The sequence below is a fragment of the Hemicordylus capensis genome, chromosome 14 (assembly GCF_027244095.1).
Source record: "Hemicordylus capensis ecotype Gifberg chromosome 14, rHemCap1.1.pri, whole genome shotgun sequence".
In the NCBI taxonomy this organism is placed as follows: domain Eukaryota; kingdom Metazoa; phylum Chordata; class Lepidosauria; order Squamata; family Cordylidae; genus Hemicordylus; species Hemicordylus capensis.
This window is the reverse complement of record NC_069670.1, coordinates 11,230,533-11,258,123: the sequence shown is the minus strand read 5'-3', so window position 1 is coordinate 11,258,123 and position 27,591 is coordinate 11,230,533. Positions and strand designations below refer to the sequence as shown.

Below are 27,591 nucleotides of genomic sequence, written 5' to 3'. Positions count from 1 at the left end.
CATCTCCAAGATAGGCCTGAGCGAGACTCCTGCCTGCAACCTGGGAGAAGCCGCTGCCAGTCTGGGAAGACAATCCTGAGCTAGATGGCAGCTTCCTATGTTCCTAGGGAACTTTGAGGAGCAACGCATAAGCCGCCTCCCCACCAGGAGCCAGTGGAGCAGAGGTGAGTGTAACTTGGCATGTCTTCATTTCATGCCCCTGCTTTCTAGAAAATGAATGTGCCCCCCTCTGTGCCCAGCCTTCAGTTTGGATCTCTTCTGCCCTGCGGTGGTCTCCTCCCTGTTTACTGGGAACGCAGGAAGCTGCTGCCTGAGAGTCCGACTGGCAGCAGCTTCTCCAAGGGCGGGTGCTCTGAGTGAACCAGCAGGAGGGATGGCCAAGGTGGGCCCTGCTGGGCGGTGCCCAGAGGTGTGCCACTGCCCTGCGCGCACGAGCGGCTGATCTCGCCCCCTCCCTCCACAGTCGAGGCTGTCTTGCCCCCCTGGGCAGCCCCGGGCCTCCTGTCTGGCCCTGAAGGAGATGCCATGTGGGGGATGCCCCCACCCCCTGCATCCTCACCCGCCCTGCTTTGCAAGTCACTCTCCAGGCGCTTTAATCTCCCGCCCGCCCGCGATTCGTGGCTACTAACCGTGACGCCCGCAGGCCAGGCGGCGGCGGCTGCTCACCCGCCGGGTGTGTCCTCCTCTCCCCCCCCACCCGCCGCCGCTCCTGCCCGTGCCCCGGCCCTTCCCCCGAAGGGTTAACCACCCTCCCCATCCCCTTGCTTGCGTCGGTCGCCCCCCCCCCACCTGGGCTGCGCCGTCTGCCTGCCAGGCTGGGCACCGGCAGCGGGCGACCCACGCTGGGGAGGGGCGGCGCAGCAGCAGCAGCAGCAGCAGCAAGCCGGGCAGCAGAGCAGCAGCAGAAGGTGGAGCCGCCGCCGCCGCCGCCTGCAGAGAGTGAGTGAGTGCCGGCAGGATGGGGCCCTCCGCCGGGCGTCGCTCCAGCACCTGCAGGGGGGCGCGGGCAGGCACGCTGCCCTTGCATGCAGGCCGGTCGAGGGGGAGGCAGCCGGCGGGGCGCCGGCCGTGGGGAGGGGGCTCTGGTGCGGGGCCCCCGCGTGAGCAGGCGGCTGGTTGCGGGGGGGCGGCGCGGGGACCGCCGCCGCCCGTGCCGAGGGGGAGAGGGCGCGCGCGCGCGCGTGTGCTTCTAGGGCAGGGCAGGCGCAGCGCAAGTGCGCGCGGAGTCTGCTTGTGCACAGGCGGCGCTCGGGCGGAGTGGGGGGGGGGCCACCAGCCCCAGTGCGCGCGCTGCCGTTGGTGCGTGGGGGGCTGGGGATGGGGCTGGGTGTCAGCGTGGGGACGACAGGTGATCTCAGGCTCTCTCAGCCTCCCAGGCAGGCGTCCTCCCTGCCCGCAGCCCTGGAGAGCTGCCGCCGCCGCCGCCAGTCAGAGTGGAGGGTCCGGCGGAGCAAGCTGGGCCGGGGGTAGCAGGAACTCCCCCCCTCCCAGGGTGGCGGCGGCAGCAGCAGCAGCTGGAGCGCGCGCCGCCCTGGCCTCTGCCCGGTGCCTCTCTTGGCTGCGTCTCGTGCGGGTGGGAGGAATGAAGACCCTCTGAGCGCGTGGTGCGGGCCGGCGGCAGAGAGAATGAGGGGCGGGCGCGCGGGCAGGCAGGCAGGCAGGCGGCCCCCCCCCCCCGGGCTCGAGCGGGAAGGGTCCCCCGAGGTCTTCTTGTCCAGCCCCCGGCGGGGGGGGGGGCTGCTTCCCTCCCGACAGAGGGCCAGACAGCCTCTGCTGGGAAGGCTGGCGCAGGACTGGGGGGCATGAAAGGGCCCCTGCTTGTTTCCCGAGTGAGGGGCGGGGTGCCGAGGAGAGCCCTGTCTGGGTGGTGCTCCCAGGTGCGAGGCTGCTGCTGCCCCCCCCCCCCACATTTGGCAAAGCTTCGCCTGGCCCAGACTTCTGTGGGCAGCAGCGGGGCAGGGAGAGGGGGGGCCTTCCAGGTGTGCCGAGAACAGAGCAGCCCCCCCCCCCCCGAGCCGCCCTCCTTGGGGGCCAATGACTTTTGAGAGCGTTTTCGGACAGGCCTTGGCTGGAGGGAGGATTCTGTGGGATGCAGGGCAGTGCTGCTGCCTGGGGACCACCGCGAAAGTCTTCCTTGGCACGGGGCTGGGGGGACGCAGTCCCCGATGGTGCCTGCCTGGGGGGCACGGAGCAGCGTCCGACAGGCTCCCCCAAAGACCCAGAGACCCTCTGCCCCTGTGGGGAAAGGAGATCGCTGTGGGGGGGGAGCGGAGGGGGTCCATTAGAGACAGGTGCCCCCGGGGGAGCCGGAGAAGTGCTTTGCCTCTTCCTGGGGCTGCCTGCCTGTGCCTGGGGAGTTGCTGCGAGGGAGGAAGCGTAATTGAATTGTCTCCAGTTAATTGGAGCCATCCTTGGTTTGTGGGGTTGGCAGAGGGCCAGCTGCACCGCAGGCCTCCCCCACCACCTTTCTCAGCGCAGTGCTGGGAAGGGCTGGCAGCTTCCAAGCCACCCCCCCACCCCACCCCTCTGGAGCTGCACACCCCACCCCACCCCCCAGATCTCTGCACTAAGAGGACTTGCTGGTGACAGGGATGTGTCAGACGACCTGCGGGCCGCTGGGGCTTTGGAGGTGAGTGGAACAACTTGCACGCAGAGTGGGGGGCACCCTTCTCCCCCCCCAACACACCCTTCTCCCCCCCAACACACCCTTCTCCCCCCCCCGCAGGATATTTGGGTCCGAAGGCTGAGAGAGTCTCTCGGCTTCCCTCCCCTTCCAGATCCGAGACCGATCCCTCGCCTTTGCCAGTTTCCAGTTCTGGGAGGGGAGCTGGTGGTCTTGGGGCAGCAACCATGGCGTGTCCCCTCTGCTAAGCAGGGTCTGTCTTGGTTTGCCTTTGGATGGGAGATGGCATGTGTGAGCCCCGAGGAATCTGGGAAGAGCCTCTGCATGCATGCTGAGGGCTGCAGGCGCAGAAGGGTCTCTCCCAGCCCTACCTGGAGATGCTTCCGAGGAGTGAACCTGCGGCCTTCCGCATTCAAGGCAGGTGTCCCCTCCCCCTGTGCTACGGCCCCTTCCCAAAGGGGGCATCCATGGTGGGGGTCTCCCATCCAGGCACTGACCACCCCACCACCTGCTGTACCCTGTGCCCTCGCAGTTTGTCTGCAGAGCTTCAGTCCTCCAGCTGTTTGGGGACTACAACTCCCAGCAGCCAGAGCAGCCAGCGGTCAGGCATGATGGGAGTTGTAGTCCAACATCTGCAGAAGGGCCGGAGTTGTGCAGGCCTATTCAGATGATGCCCTGGGCCCCAAGTTTCCAATCGTGTCCCCCCTTGTAAAGATGGGGGGGGCTGAGTAGATTTGCCACAGGAAGATGGGGCTTGGAGTTCGCTTCAGAGGGCCAGGGAGGGACGCTCTGTTGTTTCCTCCCCGCGTAATCTGTGGGGGGCAAATCAGATGGAGACGTTTCGAGGTGGGTAATGTGGGACTCAAGCCTGGAGCTGGAAGAGCCGGGGAAGCAAGACGTGGTCCCAGCCAGCCTGCGCTTGGCTTCAGGGGGGGATGCTCCCCCCCCCCAACGGAAGCACAGCCTTGCTGGGAAGCGCTGCCATCTTCAGCCTTGAACCCTGGCTGCGAGGCTCTGCCTCCCGATGAGTTCCTGATGCATGCTGTGCAGCAAAGCCAGGGCGAAACCCTCGAGCTGTTCTTCAGGGCTCCGAAAGAGCCCCAGGTTTTTGCTCTCCAAGAAACCGGGCAGGGATGCAGAGGAGGCGAGAGAGAGCAGGGCTTCCCCCCCCCTGCTGGGGGGTTATCGGTGCTCCCTCCTCCCGCCAGGAGTTTCCTTGCAGGCTGAAGTTCTGCTCCCAGCAATAGCCAGCCCAGTGAGAAGCTCACAAGCACAGAAGCAGTCTCTGCTTCCTAATACCTGTTCCCAGCACCTCCTGATATCTAGAGGTAGAGTGCCTCTAAGCTTGGGGGTTCAGTTTAACTTAACACCCAGTAGCCATCGGTGGATTGGTCCTGCAGGAATTTTGCCTAACTCTTCCCCCAGGTTGTGTGAGCTAGTGGCAGGGAGTTCAATAGGTGAGCAGACTGTACTGTGAAGGGAAACATCCTTTCCCTCTGCTCTGGGTGTCTGGTCCATCATTTTCACCTCCTCTCTCCTCCCCCTGCCCAGCCAGTTCTTAATTTCTCAGGGAGTTCAGCTCATCCTTTTGCCGAGTTTTCGGCCTTAGCTTCGGTATATCGTTTTAGTTCTGCTGTGATTTATTTGTGTTTTTCTGATTGGCTGCGCATCGTCTAACCGTGTGGCGTGTCGTTGGCTGATGCCGCTTTCAGCATCCCATAATAAATGGGACGGGAAAGCAAAATATGTGCACAACGAAAAATCAATCAATAGAAATATTGGATGGATGGACCCTTGAGCATCCATTTACAGCAGTGGGGAGTTGGGGGGCTGTGGAGCAGGGTGATGAGTACCCCTGCTACCTCAGCCAAGAGACCCCTTTTACAGTGGCGACTCTCTTCTCTTTAGCAGGGGGAGAGCCACTGGCCCTCTCCAGCCCCAGCACAGCATCCCTCCAGTGACTGTGGCTGGTGTCTATCTTTTATGTTTCTTTCTAGATGGTGAGCCCTTTGGGGACAGGGGACCATGTTATCTTATGCATGCCTGGTTTCTCTTTTTCTGCATAAACCGCGTTGGGAATTTTGTTGAAGGGCAGGATATAAATATTTGCTGTCGTCGTCGTAGTGACCCCCCGCTGCCTCCTCTCCGCCCCCTCCGCAGTGAACTACCTCCCACCCCCGCTGCCCGCCGCCATCTGCCCCCCTCCTGACCACCATGGGTCCATGACGGTGGTCTGCTACCCTTCCAAGGAGTCCATCCTCAGCCTCCGGCCCCCGGGCCGCAACACGGTGATGCGCCTGACCACCGTCCTCGCCCTCTGCGTGGTGGTCTTGGTCTACCTGGTCACGGGGGCCTTCGTCTTCCGGCTGCTGGAGCAGCCCTACGAGATCCGGCAGCAAGGGAAGCTCCGGGCCCACCTGGAATTCTTCCTGCGCAGGCACCAATGCGTGGCTGCAGAAGAGCTGGATGGCCTCATCCAGGTGAGGAGGGCCGAGAAGGGCAGGTTGGGGGAGGCAACGGGCAGGGGGTGGGATGGCCCTTGGAGGCAAAAAAGGAGTCCGGACTGGAGAGATCTGGGACACACACACACCCCCGAGTCATGCGTTGGGGGCCCAGCCCCGGAGAGCTGCTGCCCGTCAGTGTGGACAACGCTGAGCTAGACGGACCGACGGTCTGACTCAGTAGAAGGCAGCGTCCTCTTGGGGAGGAGAGCTGGCCTTTGGGCAGCCAGCAGGAATGGTCCCCCTTTGCTAAGCAGGGCCCCCCTTGGTTTGCATTTGGAGGGGCAACTACATATGAGCGCGGCAAAATATTCCCCGTCGCTGGTGGGCCATAGCTCAGAAGCAGAGCATTTGCAGGCAGGTGGGGCCCGGTTCACTCCCTGGCAGCCTCTCCAGGTAGGGCTGGGAGGAGACCCTTGAGAGAGACGCTGCTAGTCTGGGCAGACCACACCGAGCTAGGGGGACTCAGGCTCTGACTCGGGCCGTTTCCTTCCGCCCGCCGAAGGATGGATGCCAGCCGTTGAAATGGCCAGAGATGGCCGTCTTGTTTCCCCCACAAAGCTTATGAAAAAGTGTCCCTCCCCTCATCCCTCTCTCCATCTCGCAAAATGGTTTGCAGATGACCTAAATAAAGGGTGGCTGAACATTCTGTGACATTTGGGATCGGGGTTGGATGTCGTAAGGGTGGCCCTAATGAATCGGGGCCAGGCCTAGGTTGGGAGGGCTGGGGGGCCCGTGGGGTCTCTTCGTCTTGAGTTTGGCTGCTTCCTCTGTCTCTCCTCCTAGCATGTCAGCGAGGCCCTGGGGGCTGGCGTGGACCCCGTCCTCAATGGCACCAATTCCTCCCATTGGGATATCAGCAGCGGCCTGTTCTTCGCCGGCACCGTGATCACCACCATCGGTACCCAGGGGTGGGGGACGGGAGGCGGGGGCTGCTGGCTGGGCTTCTGAAAGGAGGAAGCCCGGCTACGAGACGGTGCCTCTCTTTGCCTGGGGGGGGGTGGCTTGGCGATGGAGCCCTGTTCAGGGAGGGATTTTGCCGATGGATTTGCAGCCTGCTGGGCAGAGAAGGAGCTGCTCTCCAAGGGCCTTTGCTCCTTGGCTGGTGCCTGCAGAATCGCCGGCAGTGCCGCCTCCTCTCTCTGCAAGGATGCAGGAGCAGAACAGACCTCCCTCCTCCAGGCCCGTAGCCAGCCTAAAGGGTCGCCCCAAAATAGTCCGGGGCGGAGTGTGGGGCATTCTCACCATCTTAAGTGCAAGCAACGTTCAGTTATTTAAGAATTGCAAAACGTTTAGGGTGGGGCGGAGAAAAATGGGGGCAGGCCCGCCCTGGCTATGGGTCTGACAGGGTTGCCTTGGAAGTACACCCCACCCCGCTGTCTTTGGCTTGCCCTCCCCAAGCAGCTCCACCAGCCTCCCCCCTTCTTTGGGGTTTGGCAAGGAATGGGCGAAACGGGCTTCCGCTGGGTGCCTGGGCTTCGGAGGGCTCTGTCCTGCCTGCCACTTGGCCTGGCTGCATTCTCTCTTGATACTTGTTCCTTGTGGTTTATGGGGTGGGGTTGTAAGCTGCCTCAAACTGACAGCATGGGGCCAAAGAGGGGCAGAAGGGTGCCAGGGAGAGAGATCAGACAATGGGGAAAGTCCCTGGGAGTTCAAAGAGGGTACAGCAATCTTAACTCCCTCGCCACAGAAATTGGGATAGGAGAGCTGGTCTGGTGGTAACAAACAGGACTTGTCCCCCTAGTTAAGCAGGGTCCATCCTGGTTTCCATTTGGATGGGAGGCTTGATGTGTGAGCCCTGGAAGAGACTCCCCTCAGGGGATAATGGGGCCGCTTTGGGAAGAGCTGAAGGTTCCCAGTTCCCTCCCTGGCAGCATCTCCAACGAGATAGGGCTGGGAGAGACTCCTGCCTGCAACCTTGGAGAAGCCGCTGCCAGTCTGTGAAGACAATACTGGGCTAGATAGACCAATGGTCTGACTCAGTGTATGGCAGCTTCCTATGTTCCTAAGCAGGGTTGGAAGAGTGTGTTAAGCAAACTGGCCAGACGTTTGTGTGCCTGGCCACGGAGACGCGGCCTGGGGGTCTTTGGTGGAAATGGGGACAGCAGACCAGGGCACTCCTTGAGCTCAGGCTCTTCCTCGGCCAGTGCTTCTGTCTGTCCCCAAAGGATTATGGATGCCTTCTTAGAAATGGTCGGCCTCTTCCACTTCTCTTCCTCCGCCTCCCCCCCAGGCTTTGGAAACATCTCCCCGAAGACGGACTCTGGGCGGCTGTTCTGCATCTTCTACGCGCTGGTGGGAATCCCGCTCTTTGGGATGCTGCTGGCCGGAGTCGGGGACCAGCTGGGGTCCTCTCTGCGGAACGCCATTGGCAAAGTGGAGGACGTTTTCTTGGTGAGTCCCGGCCGAGGGGGAAAGGGCTCTCCAGCACCTCCAGCCGCCGCCTTGGGCACTCTGGCACAGGGTGCCCCCTGGGGCCCGGGAGGATGGCCGGCATGCCCCAGAGCCCTCCTTCCTCCATGAGTCAACACTCCTCTCTGGAGAGCTGCTCTTGATAGGGAACTCACTGCCACAGGGTGTCGTCTGTGCCCCTGGCTCCAGTCTCTGTGCCTTTACACAAAGCGGTGGTGCGGCCACATCTGGAGTCGTCTCTTAAGGAGGGCAGTGTAAAGCTGGAGAGGGTGCAGAAGAGGGCGACCAAGACGGCCAGGGGCCTGGAGCACCTTCCTGAGGAGGCGAGGCTGCAACGCCCGGGGCTCTTGAGTTTGGGAAAGAGGCGACTGCAGGGAGACGGGGTCGAGGGGGACACAGTTATGCCTGGAGAGGAGAGGGTGGACGGAGAGAAACGTTTCTCCTTCCCTCCCATCCCTAGAACCCGGGGTCATCCCTTGCTAACTGGGCAAAGAGGCACCTTTTAACGTGGTGATTCTCTTTATTAAGCAGGGGGAGAGTAACTGGCCCGATCCACCCCCAGCACAGTATCCCTCCAGTGACCGTTGTTGGTGTCTGTCTTATGTTTCTTTTTAGAATGTGAGCCCTTTGGGGACAGGGAGCCATCTTATTTGTTTGTTATCTCTCTGTGTAAACCAACCTGAGCCATTTTTGGAAGGGCGGTATAGAAATTGAATGAATGAATCCCAGGAAACTGAAGGCCAGGTAATCTAGGCCCAACAAAAGGCAGTAATTAATCGATGGAATTCTCTGCCGCGGGATGTGGTGCTGGCCACCAGCTTGGATGGCTTTCAACGGGGCTTAGACACCTCCACGGAGGACGGGCTATCAATGGCTGCGAGTCTGAGGGCTCGAGGCCACTTCCAGCCTGGGAGGCAAGATGCAGGGGAGTCACGGCAGCGGGAGAGAGGGCATGCACCTACCTCTTGCCTGTGGGCTCCCCAGAGGCATCTGGTGGGCCACTGTCCGAAAGAGAACGTTGGACCCCATAGGCCCCCTGGGCCTGGTCCAGCAGGGCTGCTTTTACATTCTCGTAAGCTGGCTTTAAAGGGGGATGCAAGGAATTTTGGAGAGGTCTGCCAGCACCTATTGGTGTAGATCGCAAAAGAGAGCATCCAGCTTCAGAAGCAGTATACCAGATGCTAAAGGCAAATCAGGGGGCGACTGTGCCCTAGCAAAGAACTTTCCAGGGGCACCGTGCAAAGCAGAGAGCCAGGCTTTCTGAGCGCCTCTGGAGCAGGACGTCTCGAACCCCAGTCACTCCCCGCCTCCTTCCCGTCTCTCTCCCCAGAAGTGGCAGGTCAGCACCACCATCGTGAGGGTCCTCTCGGCCCTGCTCTTCATCCTCATCGGCTGCCTCCTCTTCGTCTCCCTGCCAACCATCATCTTCCAGCGGGTGGAGAACTGGACCCTCCTGGAGAGTGTCTACTTTGTCGTCATCACGCTGACCACGATCGGATTTGGTGACTACGTGGCCGGTAGGTGCCGTGGGAGGCAGAGACCCCGGCGGGGTGAGGGGTGGGCTGCCCTCGGACCCCCCCTTCCTCATCCTCCTCTTCTCCTCTCCTGGTGGGCTGAACAACTCCCAAGCAGCTCTCTGTCTTTTGGTTGGCTTACATGTTCACAATGCCCTGCATCCCAAGACCCTAGGGTGGTAAGCAAGAAGTTAAAAGGGGCCAGCCGAAAGCAAGCTTCAAAGTGGCAGAGAAAACTCATTGAAATGCTGATGCTTGAAACATTTCAAAGAGGTGCCCTGCTGGGCCTTTCCTAGAGTTGCTCCAGGACTCTGGAACTCGCTTCCTCATGAAATTAGAGTCCCCCTTTCTCTGCATGTTTTTGAGAAGGACCTGAAAACATACCTGCATAGCCGGGCTTTTCATGAAAGCGTCGGTTTGCAAATGGTTTTCACGGTGTCGATGTTTGGATGGTTTTTCGACTGTGAACCGCCCAGGGACTTTTTTGTTTAGGGCGGCATAAAAATGTAATCAATAAAATAGACGAAAAACATCAGAGCAACTGCCCAAGGGAGAAGCCTGAACGAAAAGGGTGGTCTTCAGCCTCCTCTGAAAGGCTGGGAGTGAGGGAGCCCAGCGGATCTCCGCTGAGAGGGAGCATGGGGGCAGCCACCGAGAAGGCCCTGCCGGCCAGTGGAGGGATGCCTTGGAGAGGACCAAGCAGCCTCCTCCGGGCATCGTCCCGCTCAGACCTCTGTGTCTCGCAGCCCCCTTCTCTGGGCGGGAGGACCAAGAGGGAGGAGGAGGGAGTCTCTTCCGAGCCCTGCGATTCCTTCCAGGGGACCAGAGGCAAGAAGACCGCATCTGGTACCAGCCGCTGGTGGTGGTCTGGATCGTGCTCGGCCTGGCCTACTTCGCCTCCATCCTGACCATGATTGGGAACTGGCTGCGGGTGCTGTCCCGACGGACCAGGGCCGAGGTGAGGAGGGGACCCCGGGGGCCCTCCCCTGGGCGCACCGGCCCTCCCGGCAGGCCCGTCCCTTCTCCCCTCCAAACACAGGGCTGGAAGCGTCCTCTCTACTGAGTCACGCCAGGGGTCTGTCCAGCACAGGATTGTCTGCACTGACCGGCAGCAGCTCTCCAAGGTTGGCAGGCCGGAGTCTCTCTCAGCTGCACCTGGACGCTTTCCAGACTAGGCCCTGCCGGCGGGGTCAGGACGCATCTCGGGAGGAGGGTGCCTTCCACATGTCCCATGCCCAGACATCACCACAGTCCCAATGCGGACAGCAGGGGGCCCGTTCGCATTTCCTCTGCCTTGTTGTTGCGAATTTCATCGCTGAATTTCGTCACCGCTGTCTGGAGGGTGGCAGCCAGCTAAGAAATGGGACCCCCTGCAAGTGCTGGGCAGAAGCTCAGCCGCCTCCCACCCCCCACCCACCCCCACCCACTGTGCTGCTGAGCTGACCCTCTTTCTGCTTCCCACAGATGGGGGACTTGACGGCCCACGCGGCCTCCTGGACGGGCAATGTGGCCTCCCAGCTGCGGGTGCCCAGCGTCACCTTCCCGGAGAAGCTGCACCGTGTGGGGACCCTGAAGGCGGGCAAGCCTTCTCCTCCTGCCATCCTGCAGAACGGGGAAGACGCGGTGGGGGAGACCCTGCCGCCGCCGCCGCTACAGCCCGCTGCCTTCCCGCCGCCGCCGCCCCTGCTGCCGCCGCCCCCCTCCCGCAGCCCGTCTCCCGGTTCCCGCCAGCGCCGGTCTCCGCCGAAGCCCTGCAACGCCGTCCCGCTGCGGCCCATAGACTACGTGGGCGAAAACCTGGCTTTCATTGACGAGAGCTCGGACGCGCTGAGTGACGGGGGGCCGCCGTCCGCCCGCCCGCCCCGCCGCATGCGTCCCCGTGCTCGCCACCGCGCCCACGAGGTCCAGCCGCCCGGACTGCCCATGGTCCTTTTGAGCCGCACCCGGGACAAAGGGGAATTTGTTTAAGGGTGGGGCCGACTGATCGGGGCCGATGCCAGGCTTGGCGCAAGCCGCGGGCCTACAGCGGCCCGCGTGCCGTTCTCCGCATTCCCTCGTGGTGGTGGCCAGGAGGGTGCTAGCCACGTGGCCAGCCTCTCCCCCCCCCCCCGCCCAGGTGCTAACACAAGGGCCACCTTTTGTGTCTTCGACTCTCCGCGCTGCATTCTCGGTTTGCGGTCCGAATTCCGCTCACCCACCTTCCACCGTGATCTTTGCTTTCGGAACTCTTCTCCCCAGAGCAAGAGATGTGCCCCAGTGGGAGCCCTCCCCCACTCTGTGTGTGCCTGTTACCCTCTTTCTGCAAAAAGACCACCACCAGAACTGCATGGGGGCGGAGGTCAACACGGCACCCTCCACCTAGCTTCAAGCACCTCCACCTTCCTTCTGCATGCCCTCCTGAGCCTGCCACTAAGCGCACACACGCACACCACCTCCCCTGCAGCTGTGTGAGTATCTGTACTGCAGCTTGGAAGAAATTAGCTGGAGGGAGGAGGGGAGCATGGTTCAGTGGTACGAGCATATGCTCTGCATGCACGAGGTCCTGGGTTCAAGTCCCGCTGTGCCCAGGTAGGGCCAGGGAAGAGCCTTCTCCAAGATGCCCAAGTGCTGCTGCCAGTCAGTGTGGCCAAGACAAGCCTAAACTAGATGGGCCAGCGGACGGCTGCTTCTGAGGTCCCTACAGAAGTTTATGCCCTCCCCCCCCACACACACCCTGCCGCCCTGGTAATTCTTGGAGGCTATGTGGATATTCAGCTGCATCTGAGCGCCTTTTGGAAGTGAGAGCTCCCCGGGATAGTCCAGAAGAGCAACGTCCTGCCTGTCGCTATCGTCCCAGGACAAGTCCGTCTTGCAAAACGACTGCATGCCATTTGAGTGGTGGGGGGTCTCCTCCTCTTCTTGGCGTCTCCTCGGCCCCTCCCTCAACAAACAAGAAAGCCTTGTAGGAACATTCCAACATCTCACGTTTACGGTGTGTATGTGTGTGTGTGTGTGTGAGTGTGTGCGCTCCATCTCTGCCAGGGGCTGATTGGTGAAGGGGGGCAGCTCCCCACAAGTTGTAGGGGCCCCCCTTCTCTTCCTGTCTTCCATCCTCCACTTCACAAACGTGCCTGTTCTCTAGTCTGTGTATTGGAAGCCTTGTGGTTCTGGGGTCTGGTCTTCCAGAAAATTAAAGCCAAGCTGCACAACAAGCCAGGCCTTGGCTCTGCGTGTCTGCTTCCCTTCTTCTTCCTTGGCAGGCAAGGGCAGGGCTGATCCTCGGACCAGAGTACCCGTTTCCTTGGGCCGGGTCAGTGGCGGGTCCCAGCTGTGTGCTGCTAGCAAGGTCTCCGCCAACAGAGGCCACCCCCACCCCTCTCCAGGGTCCCTCCGTTACGGGGAGGGGGAGGGTTTTCCCTGTGGTTTTTCCCAGGGGTGCCTCTCTGCCCCTCTCTCTTCTCCTGGTCCTAAAGAGGATTTGCCCTTGCCCCCCTTGATGGTGAGAGCTGGCTTTAGGAGCACCTTCTTGGGAGTATGCTCAAGAAGGGAGGAGAGTTCTTCTTCTGGGATCCAGCAAGGGGTGCTGAGTTGGTGCAGGATGCTCCTGCAGGGCAGAAGACGAGATCCTTGAAGGGGTTTCCTTCATGCATTTAGGGATATTTGGGCCGCAGGTGCAGCCATGAGAAGATTCAGAGCAGTGGGGTTTTCAGGAGGGCTGGTGTGGGTCTGGTCTCCTCTGTAGTGTTTTGTGTGTGAGATAGTAAATCCAGTTTACTTTATTTTATTTTAATAGAAATGTGATTGTGGATCTGCAGAGTTGTGTACAGAGTGCCTGAGTGGTATGGATGAGTTAATTTTGCTAGTCAATGTGCTAGTATTGTCATATGTCAGTAAGAGAGTTTGGAGGAAACGTCCTGGGGGTGTGTCTGTTTCACCCAAGATCAAGCTATTCTGGGTGTGTGTGTGCCCTTTAGCTGAACATCTCTTAGAAGCAGAGTTGTGCTTAAGAGAACGTTGCTTCAGTAAGTTGTTTGGAAATATGCCAGATTTCCAAAGGGACCACACTGCATCAGTTGGTTAATCCCCATATGAATAGTACTTTAGAACCCATGAGGCTTGTCAGGTGTGTTCTTTCCGGTGTGCTTTGTGGCTGAGGTATGTGCTCATGTGTTGTGTTGATGCTTGCATCACTTGTGTCTATCTAGGCTGGTTTCCTTGCAAAGGGATCTTCAGAATGTATCCTGCTGAAAAGCACTTGGGGAGGCTATTCATCAAATTGGAGGGGGGGTTCCTGTTTCTTCTTGCTCAGGGGTGCTCCTGCCCCCCCCGTCACATGACCCAGTGCTGAGTCGGCAAGCTTCTCTGGAGCCGAGCCTGGCTGGCCTTTCGCCCACCACACCTGAGTGGCTTCTCGGGGGTCCATAGAAGTTCCAGTGGGGAGTTTGAGCATACCAGAGAGGTGGGCTTCAGCAGGGCCCTACTTGGGGGTCACAGCTCTTCCTCTCAAGGGCAATGTCCACATGCCTCTTGGGACCCTTGGTCTAAAAGCCAGTTTTCCTTACCCTTGCCTTGGTCCTGTTCCCCCCCCCCCCAGACCTTCCTTTTGTCTTCTCGAGAACCCACCCGGGGCTGGGCTGGCCCTGCCCTACCAACCCAGAGGAGGCGCTCTTGGGGAGGGAGAGCGGGGTGCGGCTGGGTCTCTGCTGCTGCCCAGCCTGATGATGCCCCGGCAGAGGAGGAGGAGGAGGACCCCCTGCGCCCCGAGGGGCGAGAGTGTCCCTCCTCGGCTTCCTGCCTGGCCGGCCGGGAAGAAGCCACCCCCACCCCTGCGGCCAGGCTGGGCGAGCGGGCATGCATTGCACACAGCCCGCACTGGACTCTGCAAGGCAGCAGCAGCAGCAGCCAGCTCCGCCAGGTGCCGGACAGCCCACACCGACAGCAGCCTGCACCCTCCTCAACTCCACCCCCGCTGCCGCCCCTGGAATGGTCGCGTCCTCCTCGTGACGACGCTGGAGACGTTCTCATTGGTGGGCGGGCCGCGGAAGAAGCGTGTTGGAACGTTCAGGCCCGGGAGCCGACGAGACCATTGAGGCGGGCAACGGGGGGGGGAGGTGGCGGGCCGAGTTCTCGCGATGACCCGGAGCCCGGCCGACTCCCTCTCCCTTTGCTAGTCGACGACGGGAAGAGACACTCCGGGAAGGCGCTTGTGGCGGCGGCGGCAAGCCAGGAGAGCCGGTAAGGGGGGCGGGGAGGGGTGCACCTGCCCGGGGCGGGGCATGGCGGGGTGGGGGAGTCGGCGCGCCGCATGCCTGGAGGGCCCCCCCCACATGCCAGCAGGGTCCTCCTCCTGCGCTTTCCCTTTAAGAGCCCTTCTTCGGTCTCGGCGTGGCTTTTGTTGCAACACGTGTGCTGCTCCCCCGTCTGTAATTGCACGTCCGAAAGATGCTTCCTGAAGGTCTTTCCCCCGCTTTACAGGATGATGCTTTCCCCAGATTAGCGTAACAGCAGGCGTCACTTTAGGAAAAAAACAATCGCCCATCAATAACTTTGTGACATAGGCAGGACAGCTAGACGCCAGGAGTAAAGAATCAAAAGAAGAGTAACTTTATTTGCAGGACTGGAAAACAAAACAGTGGTTTTGAGTTCTGGCTGCTTTTATGAAGTCTGTCTTGTAGTCCTCACTCTGGTCCTGCCTCCCTATCCTGGGCGCATGACAGACACTTGGACAGTCTTAGTGACACAGTGTAGCAGTCTCCACTCTGGTCCAGCGCCCGGCTCTGGGCAATTGCACGTGCTCAGTGAAGACAGCTGCACTGAGCATGTGCGAATGTTCGCTGTGTGGTTTGAGCAAGGAGCTGGACCAGAGGGAAGACTGATACAGTATCTCAGGCTAATCCTGCCTCCTTGCTTTGCACACGCAGCTGACACTTGCAGATGCTCATTGCGCAGTCTTCCTTCTGGTCCAGCCTCCTTGCTCTCACCTCACAGCTAACTTTTGCACACGCTCAGTGAGACAGCTTCACTCTGCTCCAGATTTCTTCTTCTGGGCACGCCACAAACACCTGCATGCGCTCAGGGAACTTGGCTAGATGCTTCCTGAAGGTCTTTCCCCCGCTTTACAGGATGATGCTTTCCCCAGATTAACGTAACAGCAGGCGTCACTTTAGGAAAAAAAACAATCGCCCATCAATAACTTTCTGACCTAGGCAGGACAGCTAGAGGCCAGGAGTAAAGAATCAAAAGAAGAGTAACTTTATTTGCAGGATTGGAAAACAAAACAGTGGTTTTGAGTTCTGGCTGCTTTTATGAAGTCTTTCTTGTAGTCCTCACTCTGGTCCTGCCTCCCTATCCTGGGCGCATGACAGACACTTGGACATTCTTAGTGACACAGTGTAGCAGTCTCCACTCTGGTCCAGCGCCCGGCTCTGGGCAATTGCACGTGCTCAGTGAAGACAGCTGCACTGAGCATGTGCGAATGTTCGCTGTGTGGTTTGAGCAAGGAGCTGGACCAGAGGGAAGACTGATACAGTATCTCAGGCTAATCCTGCCTCCTTGCTTTGCACACGCAGCTGACACTTGCAGATGCTCATTGCGCAGTCTACTCTCTGGTCCAGCCTCCTGGCTCTCACCTCACAGCTAACTTTTGCACACGCTCAGTGAGACAGCTTCACTCTGCTCCAGATTTCTTCTTCTGGGCACGCCACAAACACCTGCATGCGCTCAGGGAACTTGGCTAGATGCTTCCTGAAGGTCTTTCCCCCGCTTTACAGGATGATGCTTTCCCCAGATTAGCGTAACAGCAGGCGTCACTTTAGGAAAAAAAACAATCGCCCATCAATAACTTTCTGACCTAGGCAGGACAGCTAGAGGCCAGCAGTAAAGAATCAAAAGAAGAGTAACTTTATTTGCAGGATTGGAAAACAAAACAGTGGTTTTGAGTTCTGGCTGCTTTTATGAAGTCTTTCTTGTAGTCCTCACTCTGGTCCTGCCTCCCTATCCTGGGCGCATGACAAACACTTGGACATTCTTAGTGACACAGTGTAGCAGTCTCCACTCTGGTCCAGCGCCCGGCTCTGGGCAATTGCACGTGCTCAGTGAAGACAGCTGCACTGAGCATGTGCGAATGTTCGCTGTGTGGTTTGAGCAAGGAGCTGGACCAGAGGGAAGACTGATACAGTATCTCACGCTACTCCTGCCTCCTTGCTTTGCACACGCAGCTGACACTTGCAGATGCTCATTGCGCAGTCTTCCTTCTGGTCCAGCCTCCTTGCTCTCACCTCACAGCTAACTTTTGCACACGCTCAGTGAGACAGCTTCACTCTGCTCCAGATTTCTTCTTCTGGGCACGCCACAAACACCTGCATGCGCTCAGGGAACTTGGCTAGATGCTTCCTGAAGGTCTTTCCCCCGCTTTACAGGATGATGCTTTCCCCAGATTAACGTAACAGCAGGCGTCACTTTAGGAAAAAAAACAATCGCCCATCAATAACTTTCTGACCTAGGCAGGACAGCTAGAGGCCAGGAGTAAAGAATCAAAAGAAGAGTAACTTTATTTGCAGGATTGGAAAACAAAACAGTGGTTTTGAGTTCTGGCTGCTTTTATGAAGTCTTTCTTGTAGTCCTCACTCTGGTCCTGCCTCCCTATCCTGGGCGCATGACAGACACTTGGACATTCTTAGTGACACAGTGTAGCAGTCTCCACTCTGGTCCAGCGCCCGGCTCTGGGCAATTGCACGTGCTCAGTGAAGACAGCTGCACTGAGCATGTGCGAATGTTCGCTGTGTGGTTTGAGCAAGGAGCTGGACCAGAGGGAAGACTGATACAGTATCTCAGGCTAATCCTGCCTCCTTGCTTTGCACACGCAGCTGACACTTGCAGATGCTCATTGCGCAGTCTACTCTCTGGTCCAGCCTCCTGGCTCTCACCTCACAGCTAACTTTTGCACACGCTCAGTGAGACAGCTTCACTCTGCTCCAGATTTCTTCTTCTGGGCACGCCACAAACACCTGCATGCGCTCAGGGAACTTGGCTAGATGCTTCCTGAAGGTCTTTCCCCCGCTTTACAGGATGATGCTTTCCCCAGATTAGCGTAACAGCAGGCGTCACTTTAGGAAAAAAAACAATCGCCCATCAATAACTTTCTGACCTAGGCAGGACAGCTAGAGGCCAGCAGTAAAGAATCAAAAGAAGAGTAACTTTATTTGCAGGATTGGAAAACAAAACAGTGGTTTTGAGTTCTGGCTGCTTTTATGAAGTCTTTCTTGTAGTCCTCACTCTGGTCCTGCCTCCCTATCCTGGGCGCATGACAAACACTTGGACATTCTTAGTGACACAGTGTAGCAGTCTCCACTCTGGTCCAGCGCCCGGCTCTGGGCAATTGCACGTGCTCAGTGAAGACAGCTGCACTGAGCATGTGCGAATGTTCGCTGTGTGGTTTGAGCAAGGAGCTGGACCAGAGGGAAGACTGATACAGTATCTCACGCTACTCCTGCCTCCTTGCTTTGCACACGCAGCTGACACTTGCAGATGCTCATTGCGCAGTCTTCTCTCTGGTCCAGCCTGCTTGCTCTCACCTCATAGCTAACACTTGCACATGCTCAGTCACCTCAGCTGCTGTCTACCAATCCAGCGTCCTACCCTGAACTCTCCTCCCACCTCCCCTTGGAGAACCATAGATGTCACCAGCCCGGCCCTGAATGCAACTAGCCCACTAAATGCCAAAGAAATGACTTCTCTGCAGGAGCAGGGGTGGCTGGGTGGGGCAAGGTGCATTTATTGGCAGAAGGATAGGCTTTTCCTGGTTCTAGAAAGAGGAATAACCATGCGATTATTCCTTGGGATTTTCTCAATGAAAGGCAGGGTATAAATTTAACAATAAAATGAATACCTAAATTGGTGACTTGCTCACCCTCCCTCCTAAATGAAGCTTCTTTCCTCTAGGCTTTAGACCTCGAAAGTATTCACAGCCACCATTGGTGCATCCAAAGCTGCAGCGCTTTCACAGGAGAGAACCTCTTAGCTGGCATCGACTGGCTGTTGGATGACATCTCCAGCCGGATATTCACAGCGGACTGAGTGGGGGAAGTGACGCGGGCATCTCCCCCCCGCCCCAATGCTCTGTGTGGAAGTGGTGCCTTTGGGTGGGCCTCTTCACCATCCTGGGCTGGGGCTTGGCCTCCTGTGATAAACTGCTTCCATGTGTGTAAGGTGCAGGGAGTGCCTCCCCTTTCTACAGAATGTGGCCCTCAAGCAGGAGCCCCTGTCTGTAGGATGGGGTGGGGCTGAAGGGAACTGCCCCCCCTTCTCTGCAGTTGTATTAAGAGTGTTTCAATAAAGCTGTGTTGTGATCCTAACAGATGCTCGATGGATGGTCTTCTAGCTGCTGGTGCCCCATGTCCATATTTCCTGATTGGAGCTTCCGAAGGGTGCAGAATGAGTATCCTTTCTTTATAACAAGAGGGTCGTCCTTGTATGGGCTCCTGTGGGTCTGTCAGTATTAAAACAACGCACAATGAATCTTCTGTCTGCATTTCACTGGAGAAAGGGTGCCAAGGCAGGCCCCTGTCTAAAAGAGGTGCAAGAGGTACTAGGTATAGTGCAGGAGCTGTGTCTCCAGCTGTCCTTGGGGCAGGGCAAGCAGGCCCACTGGAACATAGGAAGCTGCCATATCCGGAGTCAGACCATTGGTCTATCTAGCTCAGGATTGTCTTCACAGACTGGCAGCGGCTTCTCCAAGGTTGCAGGCAGGCAATGTTGATTCACTGGAAGGCCACTCTTGATGCTTTTATACTTCCACAGCACTCATAACTTGGATTTAAAAATATGAATTGAATTAGGGGAACTTACAACTTAGGCAGCTAGTGCCACATCCCAAATGACCCAGGCTCAGCCTTCCCCTCCTATCCCCTCCCCACACGTACCTGCCCAAGGACAGGCCCCAAGGGGGGTCCTGGAACAGCCTGTCCTGCTCGAATGATCGTCCGGATCACACTTCCGGGATCCACCTTTTGCACCGCTTTGGCTGCTCGGGAGATCTTCGACATGGCAGTGCTGGGATTGGTAGATCTGGCTTAGGAAGAAAGATGAGGGGAAATGGTGGGGAGCAGGGGGAGAGAACAGAGCCTAGGAAAGGACAACATTCAGGGGTGGAGAAGAAGGTCTGCTGATCCCCGGGGGCCATCGGCAAGAGCCCAAGGACTGGGAAGAGCAGAAGGTCCCAAGTGCCCTCCCTGGCAGCAGCATCTCCAAGACAGGGATGAGAGAGACTCCTGCCTGCAATCTTGGAGAAGCCGCTGCCAGTCTGGGTAGACAATACTGAGCTAGATGGACCATGGGTCTGACTCAGTATATGGCAGCTTCCTTTGATCAGTGTTCCCTCTTCCCAGTCGTTGTTGAAAACAACTCCCATAATCCCCAAGCAAAAGCCACTGCAGCTGGGGATTGTGGGAGCTGAAGTGAACAACATCTGGGAACACCTGTTAGAAGGAACACTGCCTACGACCAACCTTTAGCAAGGGGCTGGAGAAAAAGGCTGCCTCTCACACAAAAAAGAGTCATCCTACTTGCTGCCTCAGTTATTGTGCTTTGTAATTCTGGGATTTTTAAAAAGGACTCATAATGAGCCACATGCTACAGAACTGGGGGGCAATCAACATTTATAGTGAGGCCTGCTTAGCAGAAGGGGGGAAGGGGGCCCAGGAGGGTGGGGTGTGTGTGGAACATAGGAGGTTGAGCAGTTGGGAGACTGAAACCCTGCTCTGTGTGTGTCTAAGCAGAGGCACTGGCCAGAGATTGCCTAACAGGATGGAGTTGTGACCCACAAGCTTCTAGCTCTTATTGGCGGGGGGCTGCATCTCCCGTGTGTGCAGTCCTGGGTGCAGATCCTGGTAACAGCTTCAGGGAAGGGTCCAACTGTGGGGGAAAGGAAGCACCTGAGACCCCAAAGAGCTGCTGCCAGCAAGTGCAGACAGCTCTGAATGAGATGGGCTGAGGGCCTGACTCAGTCAAAGGCTGCGTATGTAGCCTCCCATTGTGTTTTGAATGCCTGTTAAGCTGATGAAGCATAAAAAGACCCTTTTGTGTGTTCAGAGGCAGGGCATCCTTGGACTTCACTCACTCACACACACACACACACACACACACAGAAGCTGCCAGCACCTAGCCCCACATGCCAGGAGAATAAGTTGGCAACCATGTTGCATCTTTTAAACAAGGCAACTGGGACCTAGAACCTCCCTAACCGGGAGGAGGGCTCCCTGCCAGGGAGAGAGAGGCATCTGCCTGGGGCCGAGAGGAGTCCTTGCAAGGGGGCGAGACCCTCTCTCTCTCCACACCCCACCCCACCCCTGCTGCCAGGCTGGACTCTGCAAGGCAGACGCAGCCAGCCCCGCCAGGTGACGGACAGCCCACACCGGCAGCAGCCTGACCCTCCTCGCCGCCTCCCCCGCTGCTGCCCCTGGAATGGTCGCGTCCTCCTCGTGACGACGCTGGAGACCTTCTCATTGATTGGAACGTTCAGTCCCGGGAGACGAGACCATTGAGGCGGGCAGCGGGGGGGGGGAGGTGGCGGGCGGAGTTCTCGCGATGACTCGGAGCCCGGCCGCGTCCTTTTGCTCGTCGACGGGAAGAGCAACTCCGGGAAGGCGCTTGTGGCGGCGGCGGCGGCGGAGGAAAGCCCGAAGAGCCGGTAAGGGGGGCGGGGAGGGGGGCACCCGCCCGGGGCATGGCGTGGGGGAGTGGGCGGGCGGGCTGCATGCTGGGAGGGGCCCCCTCGGGCCCCCCCCCACGTGCCGGCAGGATCCTCCCCCTGCGCTTTCCCTTTAAGAGCCCGCCCTGCTTCGGTCCCGGCCTGGCTGGCTTTCCTTTTTGCTGCTCCCGGGTCTGTCCAATGTGAATGAATAAATGAATAACTAAATGGGCCCTGCATGTTGCTGGGCTGGCAGAAGAGACCAGTCTGTAGCCTGCAGCAGGCTGAGCCTGGGCTCTAGGGAGGGCAGTGGGCGGTGCATGTTGCTAATGTGGCAGAAGGGAGCCCTCCGGTGGCCACTCAGTGCACTGCAGTGAGTTCAGGCTCGGCTCTATGGATGGCAATGGCCAGTGCGTGTTAGTGTTGTGGGGAAAGGGTGCCCTCCGGTGGCCACTTTGTGCATTGCAGCAGGCTGGGGCTTCGCTCTGTGGATGGCAGTGGGCGATGCATGTTGCTAGTATGGCAAGTGGGTGCCCTCCGGTAGGGAGGGGTGGAGCGGGGGGGGCCTCAGGAGCTGGGGGCCCCTGGTTCTTTAAACCCATCTGCTCAGTTATAGCCACACCCTTTCGTCTCGGGACACAAACGGATTGCATTATTGCCCTGGGTTGTGAACTCATCTCATCCTGGGGAGATTTGTCTCTCTTGAACTGCACTTAAGAAGACTAAGAACTTCCCTGCTGGATCAGGCCCAAGGAGGCCTATTTAGTCCAGCATCCTGCTTCTTCACACAGTGGCCCGCCTGATGCCTCTGAGAATCCCACAGGCGGGAGTTGAGGGCATGCCCTTTCTCCTGCAACTGGTATGGAGAGGCATCGTGCCGGCCTCTAGCCACCTATAGATTAGTGGCCCCCAAAAGATACGGAGGCCACACAGGTTTCTCAGTGAGCTGCGTGCCTGCATGGTGCTCATCTGGAACCCGTTTATCCTCCTAACTGCCCTGCGAGGCAGGAAATCTTCAGACAGACTGGAGCGATGCAAGTGAAAAAGCCAACAAGCATCCATTTGTCTCTGGGTCTGGGGTCTTCCCAAGTCCGCCATATAATTCCTGCCTCTAAGAGTCTACAGACAATCGCTCTGTAGGATTCAAAAGCTGGCTGGCTAATGCCTCCTGCCTCAGTGGTCGCTAAATGCTAGCCAAGAAGCAAGCTTGGACCTTGAGAACTGGGTGCTTCAGAAGAGCGGCCCGTGTGCTTAGATTGTGTGGTGGCTGAAGTCAAGTGTGTTGCTGTTGTACTGCTTGAAAAGGTGACGGTCGAGTTGGTGGCGATTCCTGGCGCCCACAGAGCCTTCCTGTGGCTGTCTTGGGTAGAGGCCAGGAGGGGCAGACCATTTTGGCCTCCTCCCGCGCAGCGTGAGAGGATGATGCCTTTCAGCCTCTTCCTCGATCGCTGCTGCCCAAGATCGGTGACATAGCAGCCGGGATTCCAGCCGGCAACCTCTTCAACACATTTCCCCGCTGCGCCATTGAAGGAGGGGGACAGAAATTCCAGAAAGGGGGCCTGCAGGGATTCTGCATCCAAGTGGCTCTTGAGCATGTGGCTAAGCCAGGGGTGCCGGACTCTCTCCCCCCTTTCCCAGTTTTGCTCCACTGCATTTCCTGCTGCTTACTGTTGTTGTTGGTGGTGGTGTAATTAAACTAGGGAAGTCACTGCCACAAGGTATTGAGATCAGGCTATTCATTTAAAGGACCCTGAAGGGGAGCATGCCAATTCAGAGAGGAGGAGAGATTTATCCATGGCTACCAGCCATAAATAGAACCTCCGCATTCAGGGGCAGTCTACCAGGAATACCAGTTGCACTGTGGAATACACAGCAGGTGGGGCTGCTGGCTTTCTGCCCTGCTTGAGGGCTTCCCAGTAGTGTCCCAGCAAGGCTGCTCTTATGTTGACGTCATTAATGGTAAAACTCCCTTTCTGCTTAGATTGTATGCTCATCAGGGCAGAGATCTGTCCCTTTCTTGGTCAATGTGTCCCTTTCTTGGTGAACAGGTCATGTCGAGCTCCTCTCTCGTAGCACCCCTGAGGCCCCCCTCCCATAAATGCAAAGGGCAGATGCTTCCATGGGGCAATTAGCGGTCTTGGTTGCACTATCGGCCAGCGGCCTACCAATAGCAGCTGCTTGGGGTGGGCTAGAAGACCTCCAGGGACCCCTTCCAACTCTAACCATTCTATGCTTCCTGCTCTTTTGTCCCAGGCAGAAGACAAGAGAGGATTGGTGGCGTAACCGAAGAACCGAAAAAGAGCCCTTCTGGATGAGAGCAAAGGCCCATCAGCTTCACCACCCACTTTCTACAAAGCCTGCAGGTAGGATGCAGAAGTAACCTCCTCCTCCTCCCCGTTTTATGTCCCTCTAGTATGGTCTGGCATTTTGCAGCAGACTGCTGCTGGAGAAGGAGGTTCTTTTTAGCTAAGGCAGCTAATCAGTATAGCACCAGGGCGGGTGGACATCCCAAAGGTCCGTCGCCCACAGCTGACCAGATGGAGCCCACGAGCAGAAGGTGAAGAGGAGTCCGGCATTTTGGAGTGTTGAGAGCATTAAATGGGAGTTTCATTCTTAGTGTTAAAATATGAAAAGTTACAAAGTATTCCAGAGTGTTTCTCTGCATGCATCTGTGACAGGCTGAGGTCCTCTGGAGAAATCCGGCCTTTCTGGATGAGCTTCCCAGAAACAGAGGCCCTTGTTAATCTGGTTGTTCCTGCTCACAATCCTTGGATCAACCAGAACCGTACAGCTTATTCAAAACGTAGCCGCATCGCTAATGTGAAGCCCTTGAATATTGAATGGAATCTTGTATATATCCCTTCTAACTCCTTTAATTTGTTAGACGGCAAGCCCTTTGGGGGTAGGAAACCCTCTTCTCCTTATTCTTTTCCAATTTAAACTGCTTTGAGAACTTTATTTGGTTGGAAAGTGGTATATGAATGAGGAATAAATGAATGAATGCACAGCTGCCTCTGTAGAACAGGGTTAGCTCCAAAAAGGGGGAGGCATTTTCCGGGAGTAACTGAATGTTTTCCAGAGTAACTTGTGTTTTTCCTTATGAGCCCCCTTTTCTTTGCTGCTGGATCATAGGCAGTGCTGGGATTCATGTGGAATTCAGGTGCCGCTGCCTCGGGAGGGATGCTGCCAGCCTGGGTTTGGCAAGGCGAAGACCACACTAGGGGGTCTGGAGCTTTAAATCCTCTCTCCGATTGGGCAAGACCTGTAAGGCCTTTAACTGGCTTTTCCCAGAAGCTCATCTGCAGCACAAATGTGGTGCAGGGGTCTGGGTGCTGCTAATATATTTCCTTTTGACAAAAGCATATCTAAATTGACCAGTGTTTTGTTGTTAACCTTTGTAAATTATGTATTACCAATTTTAACACTGGATGTAGTTGAATAAAAGGCCTGCATCTCAAATACTGAGAGATTTGAGTATTAAATGGGGGGGAAACGTTTCTTATTCAGTGCCTTTGGGGCTTTCCTTTGCAGTTCCGTTTCATCTGCACACACGCAGGCAAAATCCGACTGACCCAGTTACTAGGACTGCTTCCCATTCCCTGGTCGGTTTCAGCAAAGGAAAGGCTTTGTTCCTTGGAAGAGGGATTCCCAGAGGTTGTTGACTACAACTCCCAGCATTCTCAGCTGCCGTGGCCTTTGGCTGGGAATGATGGGTGTTGTAGTCGACACCTTGGCATCTCTCTTACAGCCAGGGGACCGCCCAAACGAATGAATGTATGGTGGGAAATACTATTGTGGGTGGAGCCCACTTCGCCAGATGCACAAGACTCATTCACAGGACGATACTTCCAACCAAGTCTGGAGTTTCTGAACTCGTAGAGGCAAGCTGCGTGACCCAGTGGCAGGGCCCAAATGGTGCCTCCTGTGAGCATTGAGCGCAAGGCGCAAATGTGCAAAAGATGGAAGGTCTCTGGTAAGGAAGCATCGATCATTGCTTCTTTGCCCCTCACTGCTGGGGGCGGAGAGGGCTGCATAGCTCAATGGAACCTCCATGGTCCGAGGCAGCGCACCCCGATCCCCAGCTGACAGACAGCCCCCCCCCCAAGGCAGCTTTGGTTGATTTTATTTTATTTTCCTGCTGCTGCACCCCTAACCCAGAGCGACAGAGTGAAACAAGCTACCAGCTTGGCTTTTTTAAACTCAAGAGGAGACGGGAACAAAAAATAAAATAAAAAGATCTAGTGGCTGTTATTTTGGCAACTTAATTTTTAAAAGGGGGGGGCGTAAAGAGTGTTTACGATTAAATTTGAGAGTCATATCAGTTCATCCAGAGTTTCATTTCTGGATGCCTATGTACATATTGGATTTGACCATCGTATTTCTGTATCATTGTATACCAGGGAGACTGACCGTAATACATATTTACATTATAGATCATGTCATCCATCTTATTTAAAAGATCATTTACCTTATGGGCAGTTCCTCAGATTAAAAAGAAACAACACCCTGGACTCTGATTATAAGAAATCTGCCAGGAGGCTTGAGGTACAATTGCTGAACAGGGATTATCCTTGGTGTGTTATTAAGAGAGCGAGACGACGTGCAGATAGCATTCAGAGGAGATGTTTATTTCAGACCAAAGATAAGTCCATACCACGCAGGATTACATGGGGACTGAGTTATTCTTGACTAAGTAATAAAATTGAAAAAGTGGTTCTCAAATATTGGCCATTGGTTAATATCATTCCAGGTTGTGAGGAACCACTGTTGATTGGCTTCAGGAAAAATACAAGTTTCTTGGATACACTCGGAGATGCCACAGGAGAGGTAAGTTCTGTCAAGGGTGAAGGGCCATTTCAAATGTGGGACGTGTGCTGCGTGCAAGTTTTCATTGCCCACTAAAGTCTTTCCACATCCTGCTGGCAATTATGTTAAGCCTTTGGAAGATTTTTCCAGTTGTAATTCTGCTTATGCCATATATATTATTATGTGCCCATGTTTAAAGCTATACAGGTGAAACTCGGAAAATTAGAATATCGTGCAAAAGTCCATTAATTTCAGTAATGCAAATTAAAAGGTGAAACTGATATATGAGACAGACGCATTACATGCAAAGCGAGATAAGTCAAGCTTTAATTTGTTATAATTGTGATGATCATGGCGTACAGCTCATGAAAACCCCAAATCCACAATCTCAGAAAATTAGAATAGTACATGGAACCAATAAGACAAGGATTGAAGAATAGAACAATATTGGACCTCTGAAAAGTATACAGTGTACTGTGCTTGATTGGCCAGCAAACTCGCCTGACCTGACCCCATAGAGAATCTATGGGGCATTGCCAAGAGAAGGATGAGAGACATGAGACCAAACAATGCAGAATTGCTGAAGGCCGCTAATGGAGCATCCTGGTCTTCCATAATACCTCATCAGTGCCACAGGCTGATAGCATGCATGCCACGCCGCATTGAGGCAGTAATTGCTGCAAAAGGGGCCCAACCAAGTACTGAATACATTTGCATGCTTATACTTTTCAGAGGTCCGATATTGTTCTATTCTTCAATCCTTGTCTTCTTGGTTCCATGTACTATTCTAATTTTCTGAGATTGTGGATTTGGGGTTTTCATGAGCTGTACGCCATGATCATCACAATTATAACAAATTAAAGCTTGACTTATCTCGCTTTGCATGTAATGCGTCTGTCTCATATATCAGTTTCACCTTTTAATTTGCATTACTGAAATTAATGGACTTTTGCACGATATTCTAATTTTCTGAGTTTCACCTGTATGTTGGCTGCACCATACGTCCGGTTAAAAAACGTATTTTAGAACATTACTACAGAATAAAGAATGGAGTATTAGAGGCACCACTCACAGAACATTTTTTGCTAGCTGGTCATCAGCCTGATGACTTTAAATTTGTGGTGATTTCCACCTTTAGAAAAGAAAAATTTAGATACTGTAACGTTGATGCAGTAAGATGGTTAAATAGACAAGAATCGTTTTATATGCACAGATTAAATTCCCTGTCACCTTATGGTTTAAACATGTATTTAGACTTATCCTGTTTTTTGTAATTGTGGTGCCCTAATTAAGCGTGAGGAGTGCCAGATAGTGGCTGATTAGGAGGTTCAGCAGCTGAGAATGATTGAGAGTGTTAGAAACCTGGAGTAAGGCAGCTTGGTCAGTTCATCCGAGCAGGCTTGATACGACTGGGTGTCAGTTTGGGCAGCAGTTTGTGAACCGTGGCACCTTTGGGGTAATTATCTTTGATGTAGACATATGCATTTCAGTAGGTTGTTAATGTTTTCTCTCATGTTTTGCAAACGTTTTCTTTTATGTATGGTTTGTGTTTTGTATTTAGAAGGCCTCTGTCTAACTCCCTTGGAGAAATCTAAGAATGTTTGGATACAATCTACACTCCCTTTGAAGGAATTGAAGAAACCTTTTTGGAGGCTATTTTGAAGAACTCTATACACCAGGGAGGATGTAAAGTCTATCACGTTTGGGACATAGCAATTGTTCTTTCACTTCTGAGGAAGCTCATTGGGAAACAAGGACTTATCGCGAAACCTTGTCAAGTGATTCATGTATATTCAGTGTTTTATTATAATAAATGACTTATATTAATGAAGTGATTCAAGAAGTTCCATTCATACGTATATTGGCATGGTTTCTATTTCTTGCATTGGGTGGTATTTTTTTCTTTGTTATTTTGAGTAGTACCACTCTGCCCTTATATTTTTTTCTGTTGTAAGAGGTCTCCAGGCTCTCCCAGCAGCCCAGACAGAGTTGACAACGGATTAGCTGCTCTCAGCTTAATTCTCATTCTCAGCACAATACAGCACATTTCTCTTAACTAAATATCATTCA

At 55.7% G+C, this 27,591-nt stretch overlaps 1 protein-coding gene and 1 long non-coding RNA gene across 7 annotated transcripts; one reads left to right on the top strand and one right to left on the bottom strand.

Moving 5' to 3' along the window:
* Window positions 1-79: 79 nt before the first annotated feature.
* Window positions 80-27,356, top strand: KCNK4 (potassium two pore domain channel subfamily K member 4). Of its 6 annotated transcripts, none has more exons than XM_053278091.1 (12): window positions 80-164; window positions 4,784-5,103; window positions 5,911-6,025; window positions 7,358-7,518; window positions 8,867-9,053; window positions 9,869-10,008; window positions 10,515-12,021; window positions 13,624-14,264; window positions 17,970-18,454; window positions 22,973-23,078; window positions 25,466-25,542; window positions 27,083-27,356. In XM_053278091.1, exons 1-7 carry the CDS (start codon window positions 98-100, stop codon window positions 11,016-11,018), a joined length of 1,494 nt encoding a protein of 497 aa, XP_053134066.1. In that variant the 5' UTR covers window positions 80-97; the 3' UTR covers window positions 11,019-12,021; window positions 13,624-14,264; window positions 17,970-18,454; window positions 22,973-23,078; window positions 25,466-25,542; window positions 27,083-27,356. The 6 variants fall into 6 exon arrangements, 4 of the variants coding, with proteins under 4 accessions (XP_053134066.1, XP_053134064.1, XP_053134065.1 ...); XM_053278089.1 differs by lacking the exon at window positions 80-164 and adding an exon at window positions 794-939 and having other exon boundaries at window positions 9,797-10,008; XM_053278090.1 differs by lacking the exon at window positions 80-164 and adding an exon at window positions 808-943 and having other exon boundaries at window positions 9,797-10,008.
* On the bottom strand, window positions 17,779-20,459 carry LOC128337291 (uncharacterized). The gene is made up of 2 exons (XR_008312223.1): window positions 18,950-20,459; window positions 17,779-18,836 (listed from the first exon to the last, which is right to left on the bottom strand). It is a non-coding gene; the product is annotated as an uncharacterized LOC128337291 (long non-coding RNA).
* Window positions 27,357-27,591: the final 235 nt, after the last annotated feature.

What these genes read in the sequence shown, in the direction of transcription:
- KCNK4 (XM_053278089.1), top strand. An exon ending in AAGTGGAGGACGTTTTCTTG is followed by an intron (nt 7,519 to 8,866) that starts GTGAGTCCCGGC and finishes CTCTCTCCCCAG; the next exon opens with AAGTGGCAGGTCAGCACCAC. An exon ending in ATTTGGTGACTACGTGGCCG is followed by an intron (nt 9,054 to 9,796) that starts GTAGGTGCCGTG and finishes TGTGTCTCGCAG; the next exon opens with CCCCCTTCTCTGGGCGGGAG.